General features: G+C 41.7%; 1 protein-coding gene across 1 annotated transcript in view; it reads right to left on the bottom strand.

Moving 5' to 3' along the window:
* Nucleotides 1-12425, bottom strand: part of LOC128745466 (tyrosine-protein phosphatase 99A-like) — a 199996-nt gene that overhangs the window by 26331 nt on the left and 161240 nt on the right. The window contains exon 8 of the mRNA XM_053842542.1: nucleotides 4220-4426. Within this exon, the coding sequence (XP_053698517.1) occupies nucleotides 4220-4426 (207 nt within the window). The remainder of the gene's footprint in view (nucleotides 1-4219; nucleotides 4427-12425) is intronic.

Below are 12425 nucleotides of genomic sequence, written 5' to 3'. Positions count from 1 at the left end.
GTGTCGAAACGCTCAACGAATTGGCATCGAGTAGCGCAGGACTGAGTACAGCGAACAGGAGTCTTTGATACGACAAGAGCCACCCGGGCTTGCGTCTTGGGAGTCCTCACATAGGGAAATTGTCGGGCAGGTGGATTACTTTTCCATTGTTATCCGATTACTATTTCATGTTCAGCACCGTTCATCAGAGATAATCCTCCTTTTCGAGCAGGCAAAAACTGCTTCTTTACACTCTCAATCGCTTTTTGCTTCGCTTAGAATCGAGTTGGAATTGGGCATAGTTGGTAACGACACCAGTGCTAATTTTCCATTCCAAAAGCGGCGCCATGAAAATGTTCATTATTTAAAAATAATCCCAAAAATTGTCTAAAACTAATAGATCAAACAGTAGTAAATAGTCCAGAAAACGTAAATACACAACACAGATCAAATTTGGCGACTGCTAATGCAGTGTTTTTTAAAAAAATCATGTCTCGATAGAAGACAATTTCGATATGACAACTTTTTTTAAAAAAAATAATAAATTGTCTTATGTCAAGGAATCCCTGTCCTCATGCATTTTGGGCAGGATATGGAACTTCTTTCAAAAATCTATCCCACAAATACAGTTTATAAAAACTTACTAGCGGACAACCGATTAGATTCTTTTGCCAAACCATTTCAGGCTGCACGAAGACTATCTAAATCGTTCATCAACTAGCATTATATAACCGAACATGAATTTTGGCAGAATTAGATCCTTCGAGAGTTTTCAACACGTATATGCGGGAGCAAATAGAGTAGCACAGTGGTAGAGAGAACGCAGATTACTGTATATTTTTCCGCACTGTTGACTGACCAGATTTTCCCATTGCAGATCAGCTCGAAACACCAAACCGAGGTTTCTAGCATTTTCCGTCCATTCGATAGTCTGTCCATCTAAGACCATTGCTGGTAACGAATCTAATGCCACTACCTTGGGTATGTCCTTCACGAACAGTGCCTTGCTTTTGGATTAATTGACGAACAGTTGATTTCGTTGGGACCATATCGCAATTGTTTCAATATCCTCATTAACTAACCGAACAAGCTCTCGAGGAGACATTCCACAATGATGGATGTACAGCTGACCATCGTCCGCATAGAGCTGAATTGAGCAAGATTTGAGAACAGGCGGTAGATCGTTGACGCGACAGCAGAACAGTAAAGGTCTAAGTGCTAAACCTTGTGGTACACCAGAGGTAGTAATGCCGGTATTGGAATATTGTTCTCCATAGCAAACAGTTTGGGTGAGCTTTTTTAAAGAAGATTCCATCAGCGTAACAGCTGCGTTGGCAATGTAGAATTGCGTTTCAAGTTTCAAACAAAGCTTTTCGTGTGATATCGTATGGAACGCTTTCGAGAAATCCAACAGTAATAAAATAGCAGTGCCCTTTCTATCGATGACCCTTGCGAGGTCGTCAAATACACGATGTGTAGCGGTTTGGAAGATCTGTCCCTTTCGGGGCCCAGCTTGATACTCGGCGAACAGGTTAATTTCAGCTGCTCAAGCTTCTCGAACGGCTTGGATAAAGCGCATAAAATGCTGATCGGCCCAAGATTTGTTAACGTATTAAAAAACGACTTTTTCTTCAGTGGCAATTTTTTTACTAAAAGCCCCTGGAATATGTCGAAGTTACAATAATTCTATTGAACATATGCGTGATTTGATTCATAACTAACGGAAGAATTGTCTTGACGAACATAATCGGCAAGTTATCAAACCCGGTTGCATTCAATTTGATGTTCCATATGGCATTGTGACCTCCCAGTAATGCACCGTCCGAAATTTAAAGCTATGTGGTAAGTCAGATGATGAACTCCACGGTCGGCGTCGGCTTTCATCGGGCTGGCAACTTGAAAGCGGGTTCAAACCTGTCCAACTCCAATGTTTCTGAGTCGCTTCCACAAAACTTTCGAGGGGATTCGACTATCCAACAAACGATTCGTAAACGATTTGGAATTGATCCAAAATTAGAGTTTGGTACAGGTAAGTTTGGGATGGGATAAGCAGGTTGAGCAGGAGTTGGAATATTACGCAGGATAGAAGGTTAAACGACAGGAGAAAAACATGGATAATTGAAGGGTGCACCGTTAAGGTTAGGACGGGATGAAACTACGGGGATAAACGGGAAACGTTCGAAACGGAGTATTCGCAAATATTGGGAAGCGGAAGGTGGTTCTGAGAAGCAACGAAAGTATTTTGAATGATTTCTAAAATACGGTCTTGTAACAAGTGAATACAGACTGAATCTTCTTGACTCAAAGGAGCTGTACTGCCTGAAAAGTCTATCATCAAGAAACAACGCTCCTATCGGGGGTCTATTCTTCTTAAATTTGTATTAGCATTGCGAGGATCACCTTAATCTGGACCAGTTGGCAACATGGAACCATTACCAAAACCAGTCTGAAGGCTCTCCGCGAATTCGACAACAGTATTTTGTATTCGACCGTGAATATCAGGGCATCCCCTGGATCTCCTAGCATCTCCCGTCAAGGAGTCGACCGAGGATTGGGCTACAAATTAATGCGTTGAAAACCAAACATACGATAGGAAGAGGCTCCAGATAAAACAACGTTTGCCTTCCATGGACAGTGACTATTGACACCGTTGAACTGGAAGTGGTTGAAGCGCTCATATATTTGGGATCTTTCGTAACCGCCGACAATAGTATGAGCAAGGAGATTCAACGATGCATTCAACTACTACTTGAAGAGATCCCTATCGTACGCCTGGCGGAAGTTTGGAGTATACGGTGGGTCGGCCACGTCGCAAAGATGCCGAACGACTGTGCAGTTAACTGAGCCCAGAACTGAGTACAGTGAAAAGGAACTGTTCTTGATACGGTAAGAGGCACTATGCAGTTAGAAGTGATTATTGAATGCCTTTGATAAACTGCATCAAGTTAAATTAGACCATTTCAAATATTTTAAAAAGTTTGTCCCTTCGGTGGCGGGCCACTGATTTTCGGAAATTCCGCTGTTTGAATTTCCATTTCTATTTCATGCTAGAAGCGTTAACTCAACTCGTACACTCATTTTTCAGGCTTTTCATGCTGTAGAGCCCACAGACAATTGATTTTACAAAAAAAAATTAACTCATATCCTACAAATTTTTTTTTGCCCCCCGATTTTTCGAGCCAATTTCCGAGGAGGTGACAAAAACTTTTAAAATGATTTGCAATGGCCTTACTTAATTTTGACCATAGTAAAATGTGAGGCGAATACCTGTGCTGTTTTAGAGAGGGACGCTCAACGGCGGACCAAATGTTCACCTTGCTACAAATCCACGATAAATTACAAGAATTAAACTTGCAAACTCACCATTTATTTATGGATTTTAAGGTGGCGTACGATTCAGTTAAACGAAATGAGCTGTGGCAGATGGTTTCGCAACAAAACTGATTAGGCTGATACCCTGATGGTTAATAAATTATACCAGAACAATGTATATGGTGGCTGGTAGAGAGTGTGGTAGCCCTTCGAGTGTTGGTAGATGGAGATAGACTGCGGTGGTGATATATGAAGATATGTTAGAAGTGGTCGTCGAATTTATCTATCTTGGACATGTGACGTTAGTGATTCCATACAAAATTCGCGCTCTGAAGACGCTAATTCTCCCGGTGGTACTTTACGGCTACGAAGCGTGGACGTTGAGAGATAGCGACCGACGTACTCTAGGAGTTTTTGAGCGTAAGACCCTACGATCAATTCTTGGCGGCATATTAGACGAAGGAGTATGGTGCAGGCGCATGAATCATGACTGAAGCGACTTACACACGGCAGGCTACAATGGGCTGGTCACGTACTAAGAATGCCGCATGTGAGATCAGCACAAACATTATTGAGCACGGAGGAACCGACGGAGGCAGACGACTTCGAGGCAGACCCCGTACCCATTGGATGAGCGCAGTTGACGTTGATGCTAGAGCAGCGGGTGTTAGGGGCGACTGGAGAGAGGCAGCCCAAGACTGAAAAACGTGGAGACAGCTCCTGAATTCCGCCCAGATTCGGTAAGCGAATTTTCGCCGCAAAAGTAAAGCAAAGTAAGTAAAAATGTGAGCTGTGAGGTGTGTATTTTATCTCACCGGAGGCGAAAATACTTTCCGCGGGATTCGACTAGTCCGGTAGACGTTTGGGATTTGGAGGTTTTGCAGACCTAAAGCTTTTATGTATCGTGCCAAAGTTCAAACAGACTTACTCAAATTCGACAGCGTATAGGTGTAGACCGAGTTCACGGCAGCGTCCGCCTTCAGTATCGGAAGATGCAATAACGTTTGGTTCTGGTGGACATAGTACACCCGGTAACCGTGGATGGCACCGTTCGATTTTTCCGGTTCGCGCCATGTGATCTTGATGGTCGTTGAGGTTACCTCCAGGACGCTCAGGTTCTGCGGCCGACTGGGAACTGTAAAGGAACAAAAATTTGACTGTTAGTGAAAAAATTAACAACGGAGTCGTTGAATGATGGTCGTATTTAGCCCAGGTGAGAATGTAAGCAGTAAAAGATCAAAAAGCAGTAAGTTACCGATATTGTCGTCAGCTGAAAACGTTGGATAGCCGTGGGTTGTAGTGAATGGTTCGTCGTTGATTTCTGGTTCTTCGAGGATAACCTTAAGAATACTATTGCTATCGGAATGCAGCAGTGGAACAGCGTTCGAAGCCAGCGGAAGAGCCTGCAGATAATAGTGCGGCTTTTCGGTCAACGTTGATCCGATACTTTCTGTCGAAGCCTGAACCGTGACAGGCAGTGCCTGTAGTGGCAGTACTCTCGGTTCTTCTAGTTCTTCATAGGGAATTTCAGGTTCGTTCAAGACGTCATCCTGTACCGAAGAGCCGTTGCTTTTCGGGATGTCCGTGGTAAGATCTACGGTAGGCAGTGCATCGGATAAATTACTGCCATCCAGTATCAGAACCGCCCACACAGACGCCAACCACGTGGCCGTGGTCAGCAGGCGTGGTTTCATTATTTTTCTGCCTTCGAACGTTATTTTCTTCCTGTGACGACCGTCTGCTACACTTTTAATCGTTCGTTATGTATTATTATTTTCTGCGGTTAAGCTATTCTATTCACATCATCAAACACACAAATTTAATAACTTTTCATTTTAATCATTTTTCTGTTCCGGAACCGGCCTTTTGTCGGGTAGAGGGGTACTTTGCTGGAGCTCCCGATTGCCTTCTGTCTGTTGTTGAAGTTGCCAAGAGGAGGGAAGCAAGAAATTAAAATGCAAATCACTCTAATTTATTGCTGCGTTTCGCGTTAATCACCGCACTGCATAATTTAGGTTTTCGTTTGTCTCTGGCTGGTTATTCGCGCCTGTTCTCCCTACCGTTTGGTTTACGGAATCATTTTGGTTTTCTGATTGTTTTCAGAAGAAAATCGAGCCGCGCGGAATTATGTCGCTTCCGAGTGAGAGCGGCGAAAATTTATTGTAAAGCATTGTTATGTGTACCGTGAAATGGAAGGAAATAAACTAATCTTGTGGTAATTTCTCCTGTCTGCAGTCTCACTTTCTTCTCAATTGCAAGCAATTGTTCTGTCCCCGGGGTGTGCTTAATATGTTGCTCCATTTATGATAATGACAGAGGGTGACCTGTAAAGTAAGACCGCGCCGTGCCATCGGTTTGGTTCCGGGATGGATTGATCATCGTCACGGTAACCAATTTTGAAAGAACAAAAAAGCAAATATTAATCATAACAACAAATACGGAAAGGTCTAGAGTCACGGCGGCGTGACGCCACTGGCTGCTTGGCGATGTACATTGTCCTACCTCAAGCGAGTCGCAAACTGCCGGCAGCATGGCAGTCAGCGTGTGGAGGCCTAATGTGTAGCAGACCAATCACCCGCATGTCAGCTTCAATTGATATCAATTGAGCGAACCCGGGCTTTGGTGGACGCTAGTGGCTGGACCAGCTTATTTTGCCCTGAATCTGAATACTTCATTTCTGCCCGGTTGGAGTAACTGGCTCGAGCAAACCGGTGCGTTTAAATTTCTGAGTTGATTCTAACGATACACGAGACACACCGTCTGTATTTTCTTGGTCTTACGACTATTTGATGAATCATTACTCAACGGATTAAATTAAAATTGAAGGTTGTGAGGTATAGTTATAAAATTCATGATGTTTTTATAAAAACACTTCAATCCAAAAAATCAACATAAGAAAAAACGAACAGTTTCTCGTGTAGAAAAAGCTACTAATATTTAACACAGCAAAAAATCGCTTTAAGTTCTGCGGTATCCAATGAAACCTGCCATCGGAACAATTTAATTCAATTGATTCATCTAAACCAGTATGCATCTCCCATTTCCAGTCAGTGCATGACTCATAACCACTAATGACAGGAAACGACAAATTGCATTTTGCGCCAACCACCATGTCATATATTTTCTGTTATTATTGTTAAATTTTGTATTGTTTGTCTAATTGTGGACTAGCGTCGCGGGGAAAAACGAAATTATCACAGATGTTGATGCTGTGGTCGGACAGAAAAATTTCCTTCTTCCAGCGGGTGGTGTTGTTTTGACAGAAAACTGCAATGTAAATAAAAAAATCTACACACCCAACACCAGGGAAAACAAATGGATTCACTACTACAAGCCGAAGACGGAGAGAGCAGTCGAGTGCTAGAGCATAGCGATGTAAACATGGCTATGTTGGATGGACAATCGCATTCGTAGCATTCGCAGCAGTGGAAGCTTGAGCTTCCACAGTTCGACAGGCTCACACGAATATAAATTTAGCTGCTTTATTTTGGTACACAAAATTGCAACATGAATGTTTAAAGCGAACATAGCATAGGAGAGCACGCGTAAATAAACCAGCAGACAACACACACAAACATCAAATATGAGTTTCACACAAATGCAAATGCTACCAAACGCGGTGGTCAAGCTTTATGCGGAGAACTCCAGCTGCAGCAGCAGCCAGCTAGTCGCACCTAACACACACTGTTGACAGAAGCGCTAAAACACGCACTCACACACGCACACAATTGCACAGGGTACGGATTTATCGATTTTTGTTCTACCGTTTTTTGACACTTTTTTGTGCAATGATCCCACGGATCGGCCTATAATCCGGATGGCCGCTGGATTCCCTTTTTCAAGCACTAATTTCACTGAAAAGATCTTCTTTCGAAGTTTGTCACACCATATTGAACCACTATTAAAGAGGGATGTTTCTTTTCCCAAATTCGCGCCGCAGCCACTACTGTCCCACTATGTTACTGCAGCAGGAAGCCATCATTCTGGGACCGTCGATTGCACAGAAATGCGCGAATATATGATCAGATCTAACAAACGTAGATTAACACTGAATACCGAACCGAAAGCTTTGATAATTGCACTACACAACAGCACTCGCGCAAAGCATCGTAAAACAAATTTTCATTAGAAAATTGACCGATTTTTCCAAGACGACGACGACGACAGTGACGGTTCCGAACAGTGCCCGTCGCTTTGATGCGTGTAATCCTGCTGCAGACTGCTTCTACCGCTGTTGTACACAGTTCACACTGTTGGAAAGGTGGGGCTTTTCTCCCATCGGTCGGTTTTTTTCAGCCATCCGCTTTAACACAGATTCATTGAACCCTCTTTCTCCGGTGCTCTTTCTGGCCGTGTTTCGTTTCATGTGATACGTTCATAGTGGTGAGCGAACATTTGCATTCGGAATCGGAGCACATCAAGCGCGACTCTTTTTGGCTGGAACCGGTTAAACTGTGTGGGTGAGGTTGTAGCGTAAAGCTCTCGAAAATTAAAACCACGCACGAGCTTTTCGCTCTCGCGTTCGAAAACAAAGAGAGAGTAAAAGCACAAAGCTTTTGGGACCTCCAGAAATTACGCTACGGATTTCATTACTTGCATACAGTATCCTCCCGTTAAGTCGACACCCAATCTTTTTTTTTTTTATTTTATTTTATTAACGTCAACAGATAACATATCACCCCAATGACAGAAATAACTAAGTAACGTATTTACAATACTCGTCTGTTTAGATTATTCATAAAACACGTTTAAAATTATACTTGTTTGTTTCTCGAGACACATTAAAGTCAAATACATGGTAACATTGATTGAATAGACGAGACATACTGCGCACTGGTTCCTGTACACCTAGCTGGAGTAATACTGAGGAACGAGCTACCCCCTACTATAATGACAGTTCAGAGCATGTTTCCCGTAACTGCTACCAGTGTTGTGAGCGGCGCTGCAATCGCAGTTTCGGGCCGTCCATAATAAGTGATGCATTATTTCTATAGGAAAACATTCACTTTTGTAGCATCACTTATGGAAGCAAAAGCTCATCTTGCGTTACATTTGAAATGCGCGTATTACAAAATTGCACATTTATCTTGCTGATTGTAAATCGATAGCTTTTATTCTTTGTTGTATTTGTTTATAATTATGTAATTAAGATGAAAGTCGTAAGCAAATAAGATTTACTCAATCCAAACACGGCAAATATACAAACGTAAACAAACCGAGTGGAAATTTTTTGCAGTACCAACCAGCATATGTAGAAAAACAATCTTTTACTTGTTTTGGTTTTCGTTTGCACAAATGCCTTTTTGTAGGTTCATGCCGAGGGGCAAGACACTTCATAATATTATCATAATATTAATATATTAGGCTCTATTAAAACCCTATAAATGTATAAATAAATGTAACTTTATAGGGCTTTCGGTTATATTATGGGTGGGAAAGGTCAATATATTAAGGTTGGAAAAATATTTCCATAGGGAAAAGTAATATATTTTCGACAGTGTCTTGCCCCTCGGTTCATGCTTAAAACGTTCTGTATCTGTTTACGCAGTTCTGTATTCTGTTTCAACGAAAAAAGTAGAATGAAAAGGTAGATCAACTTTGATGCAATAAGCACTTACGACGATGATTTTGGAATTGTCGGTCCATGCCGACATTTTTTCACGGTCTTGAGTGAAGCAATAGTTTCTAAATAGTATACTGAAATACAAAATTTACACGCATATTGCGTGCAAATTCATGCAATTTCGAGTTATTCACCACACTCAAAGGTTAGTAGCGGCACCAGGAACCAGCATTTCGAGGTACGTTTTTTATATATGGGAGCTGTCAGTTTGTTACCCCGTTGGGAACGAGTGATATCGTAGATTGCGGCGTCGTATATTGATATCCAGCATGCTGAGGAGTATTGAACAATCAACGTTACCTTGCAGGAGATCGCCAATAAAGCATACCGGACCGATCAGCATGCAACGGTTTTTATAGCAGGGTAAGTTCCGTGGATCCGTCCATCTGAGATGACGTAAAGCGAAGCGGATGAACTTTCGCTGAATAGTTTCGATGCGTTGAATTTCGTTCTGGTAATAAGAAGACCAGACGGGAGACGCGTATTCCAGTACAGGTCGCACAATTGAACAATAGAGTGTTTTCAGGCAGTAGATGTCCTTAAATTTTTTCGCGAAACGAAATTAAAAGCCCAGCTGTGAAGAAGCTTTTGCCACTACGTATGAAATGTGATCCTTGAAAGTTAATTTTGCATCGATTAAAACTCCCAAATCCTTAACTGTGGATTCACGCAGTAAACGTACGCCTGCCAAGGCATAGTCATGCTGGAATAGTGAATGTTTTCGTCCAAATGAGATTACCGAGCACTAAGACACATTCAGCGACAATCGGTTAATTTGACACCATTTAGCGAAGTTTTCCAACTGCTCCTGCAGAAAACACATATCCAGTGGTTGCTTTATCGTATGGTATAGCTTTAGATCGTCAGCGTATGAGAGTTTCGCGCATTTCAAAATAGAATTAACGTCGTTCATATACAGCAGGAATAAAAACGGTCCTAGGTGGCTTCCTTGTGGAACACCAGAACAAACAGGAAATGGTGAAGAAATGTGACCACCAATTTTCACAGACTTGCTACGACCACATAGGTAAGATTGAAGCCAGAGTAGCAAATGTTCGTTCATGCCAAATCGATCAAATTTGGCAATTGCAATTTGATGATTCATTTTATCAAATGCTGCAGATAAGTCTGTGTATATCGCGTCCACTTGATGACCATCCTCAATTTGGCGTGTTACAAACGAAGTGAAGGAAGTCAACCCAGGTAACCAATAAGCATTTCCAATGCAATTTAAAAGCAAGCCAATAAGCATTTAAGTTGCCTTAAATGCTACTTAAATGCTATTTTGGCAAAATATGCGGCTACTTTACTGCTAGCCCTCTTATAGTGCTGACAATGCTTATTTGCAGCTAGTTACCAACAAGAATAGTTTAAATAGAATTGTGGATGCCAATTTACAACAGTTATGCAGTCAAAAAGCTGATAAACAACAACCTGCAGTATAAAACGCCAGGGATGCTAATAAACGACTGATTCACTGCTTATTTTAATGCTTATTGGTTACCTGGGAAGTTGGTTGTTGTAGATCGTTTAGGGTTCGGGCCAATGAACTGATGAGTAGATTTCGGGACAAATATATTTGCGGTTAAACGGCATGTTTTAGCTCAATGTGGTCTTCGGCAACTTTTTGAATGAAAAAATGATGCATCTTTTGAAGGGGTCGTCCAATATTTAGGTGTTACTTTAACCACAATTTAAGTAATAACTTTTTGATTAAATTTTTTTTCGCCTTTTTGGTTTCAAAATATTAAAGATAAACCAATTTCAAGTATTTTTTCTAAAGATATCAAACTTCTACCTTTTACCCATTTTCAGCAATAGACCTTTGTTTATAAACGACCCCTCAAATCACATTTCTTCTTGTAACATGTTTATTTCAACAGACAGCTCAATGTGATGTTCTGGACAACATTTTGCACATAAAAGAAGAATATTTTTTTCTGCATTAATTAAGATCTAAGATATAACTGTTTTAGGCTAAAATCCGTCCGATGAAAAATGTGTATTTTTCTAAAAATGGTGTCTTCGGAGAAGTAAAATAATAAAATATAGCGCATCTTCCTGCACTATTAAGGTGACCATGAATTCATCTATTAGGGTGATACAAACACTTCTTTTCTTAAATAATTTAAAAAAAAGTTTTTTTTTCTGCAAAAGTTGTAGAACATCTATTTATATAAGAGGCGTATGTCTGTACCGAAAACCAGGTCTCTGGCAGAACGTCATAAGAGGCTTATCGGTAGCTAAAAACAGGTCCCTGACAGTTTGTCATGCTCTCGTAGTAAAGGGTTGTATTCTCAGTCACCTCACTGGTCGACTGTAGGACTGCTCGATTGCTCAACTGGTTGACTAGATTGCTCGACTGGACTGGTCGATTAGACTACTCGATTTGATTGCTCGACTGAACTGCTTAACAGAACTGCTCGACTGAACTGTTCTATTCGACTGCTCGACTCAACTGCTTGATGGGACAGATGGGACTTGACTGCTTGACTGAACAGCTCGAGTTAACTGGTCGAGTGGACTATTCGACTTAACTACTCGACTCGGCTGCTTGACACATTTGCTTGACTTACTACTCGACCCGACTGTGCGACTTAACTGCACGATTAAACTGCTCGACTGGACTGTTAGATTCGACTGCTTGACTAGACAGCATGATTCATCTGCTCGACTAGAATGCTCGACTCAACTATTCGATTCGACGCTCGACTCAACTGCTCGATTCAACTGCTTGATTCCACTGCTCGACTGGACTACTCCACTCAACTGCTCGACTCGACTGCTCGAGTGAACAGCTTGACTCAACTACTCGATTGGACTATTCGGTTCGGCAGCTTGACTCAACTGCTCAACCCGATTGCTTGATTCATCTGCTCGACTAGACTACTCGATTTGATTGCTCGACTCAACTGACAGCATGATTCAACAGCTCGAGTAGACTGCTCGACTTAGCCTATCAACCCGACTGCTCGACTCAACTGCTTGACTTTACAGCTGGATTGGACAGCTCGACTGAACTACTCGACTGAACTGCTCGACTTACCTGTTCGACTCACCTGTTCTACTTAACTGCTCGGCTGAACCGCTTGATCCGACTGCTCGACTCAACTGTTCGACTTAATCGCTTGACCCGACTGCTTGACTAAATCATTCGATTCGACTGCTCGACTCGCTTGCTCAACTCGATTGCTTGTCGCGATATCATATGGTTGGTGCTAAATCAGACCGGACTAAGTCGCAAAATTTAACCCTCTAACGGGTAAGACCGTCTGTAGACGGCCTTCGCTTTTGAAGCTCCAGAGTTGCATACGAAATTTGTTTTGAATTGACAATACGCAAAATGTGTTCAGAATAGATTTCTTGGCATTTTGATATTAATATCACAACATTCTGTCTATGCATTCAAAAGTTATCATCTTTTAAAAACAAAAATTCCGAAAAATTTCGAAAATAATTAATGCGCGAATATTCCCTTTTTTACATTTGGAGAAAAAGGATATCTAGAACA

Source organism: Sabethes cyaneus, chromosome 1, assembly GCF_943734655.1.
Source record: "Sabethes cyaneus chromosome 1, idSabCyanKW18_F2, whole genome shotgun sequence".
Lineage (NCBI taxonomy): Eukaryota > Metazoa > Arthropoda > Insecta > Diptera > Culicidae > Sabethes > Sabethes cyaneus.
This window is presented reverse-complemented; position numbering and strand designations above follow the sequence as displayed.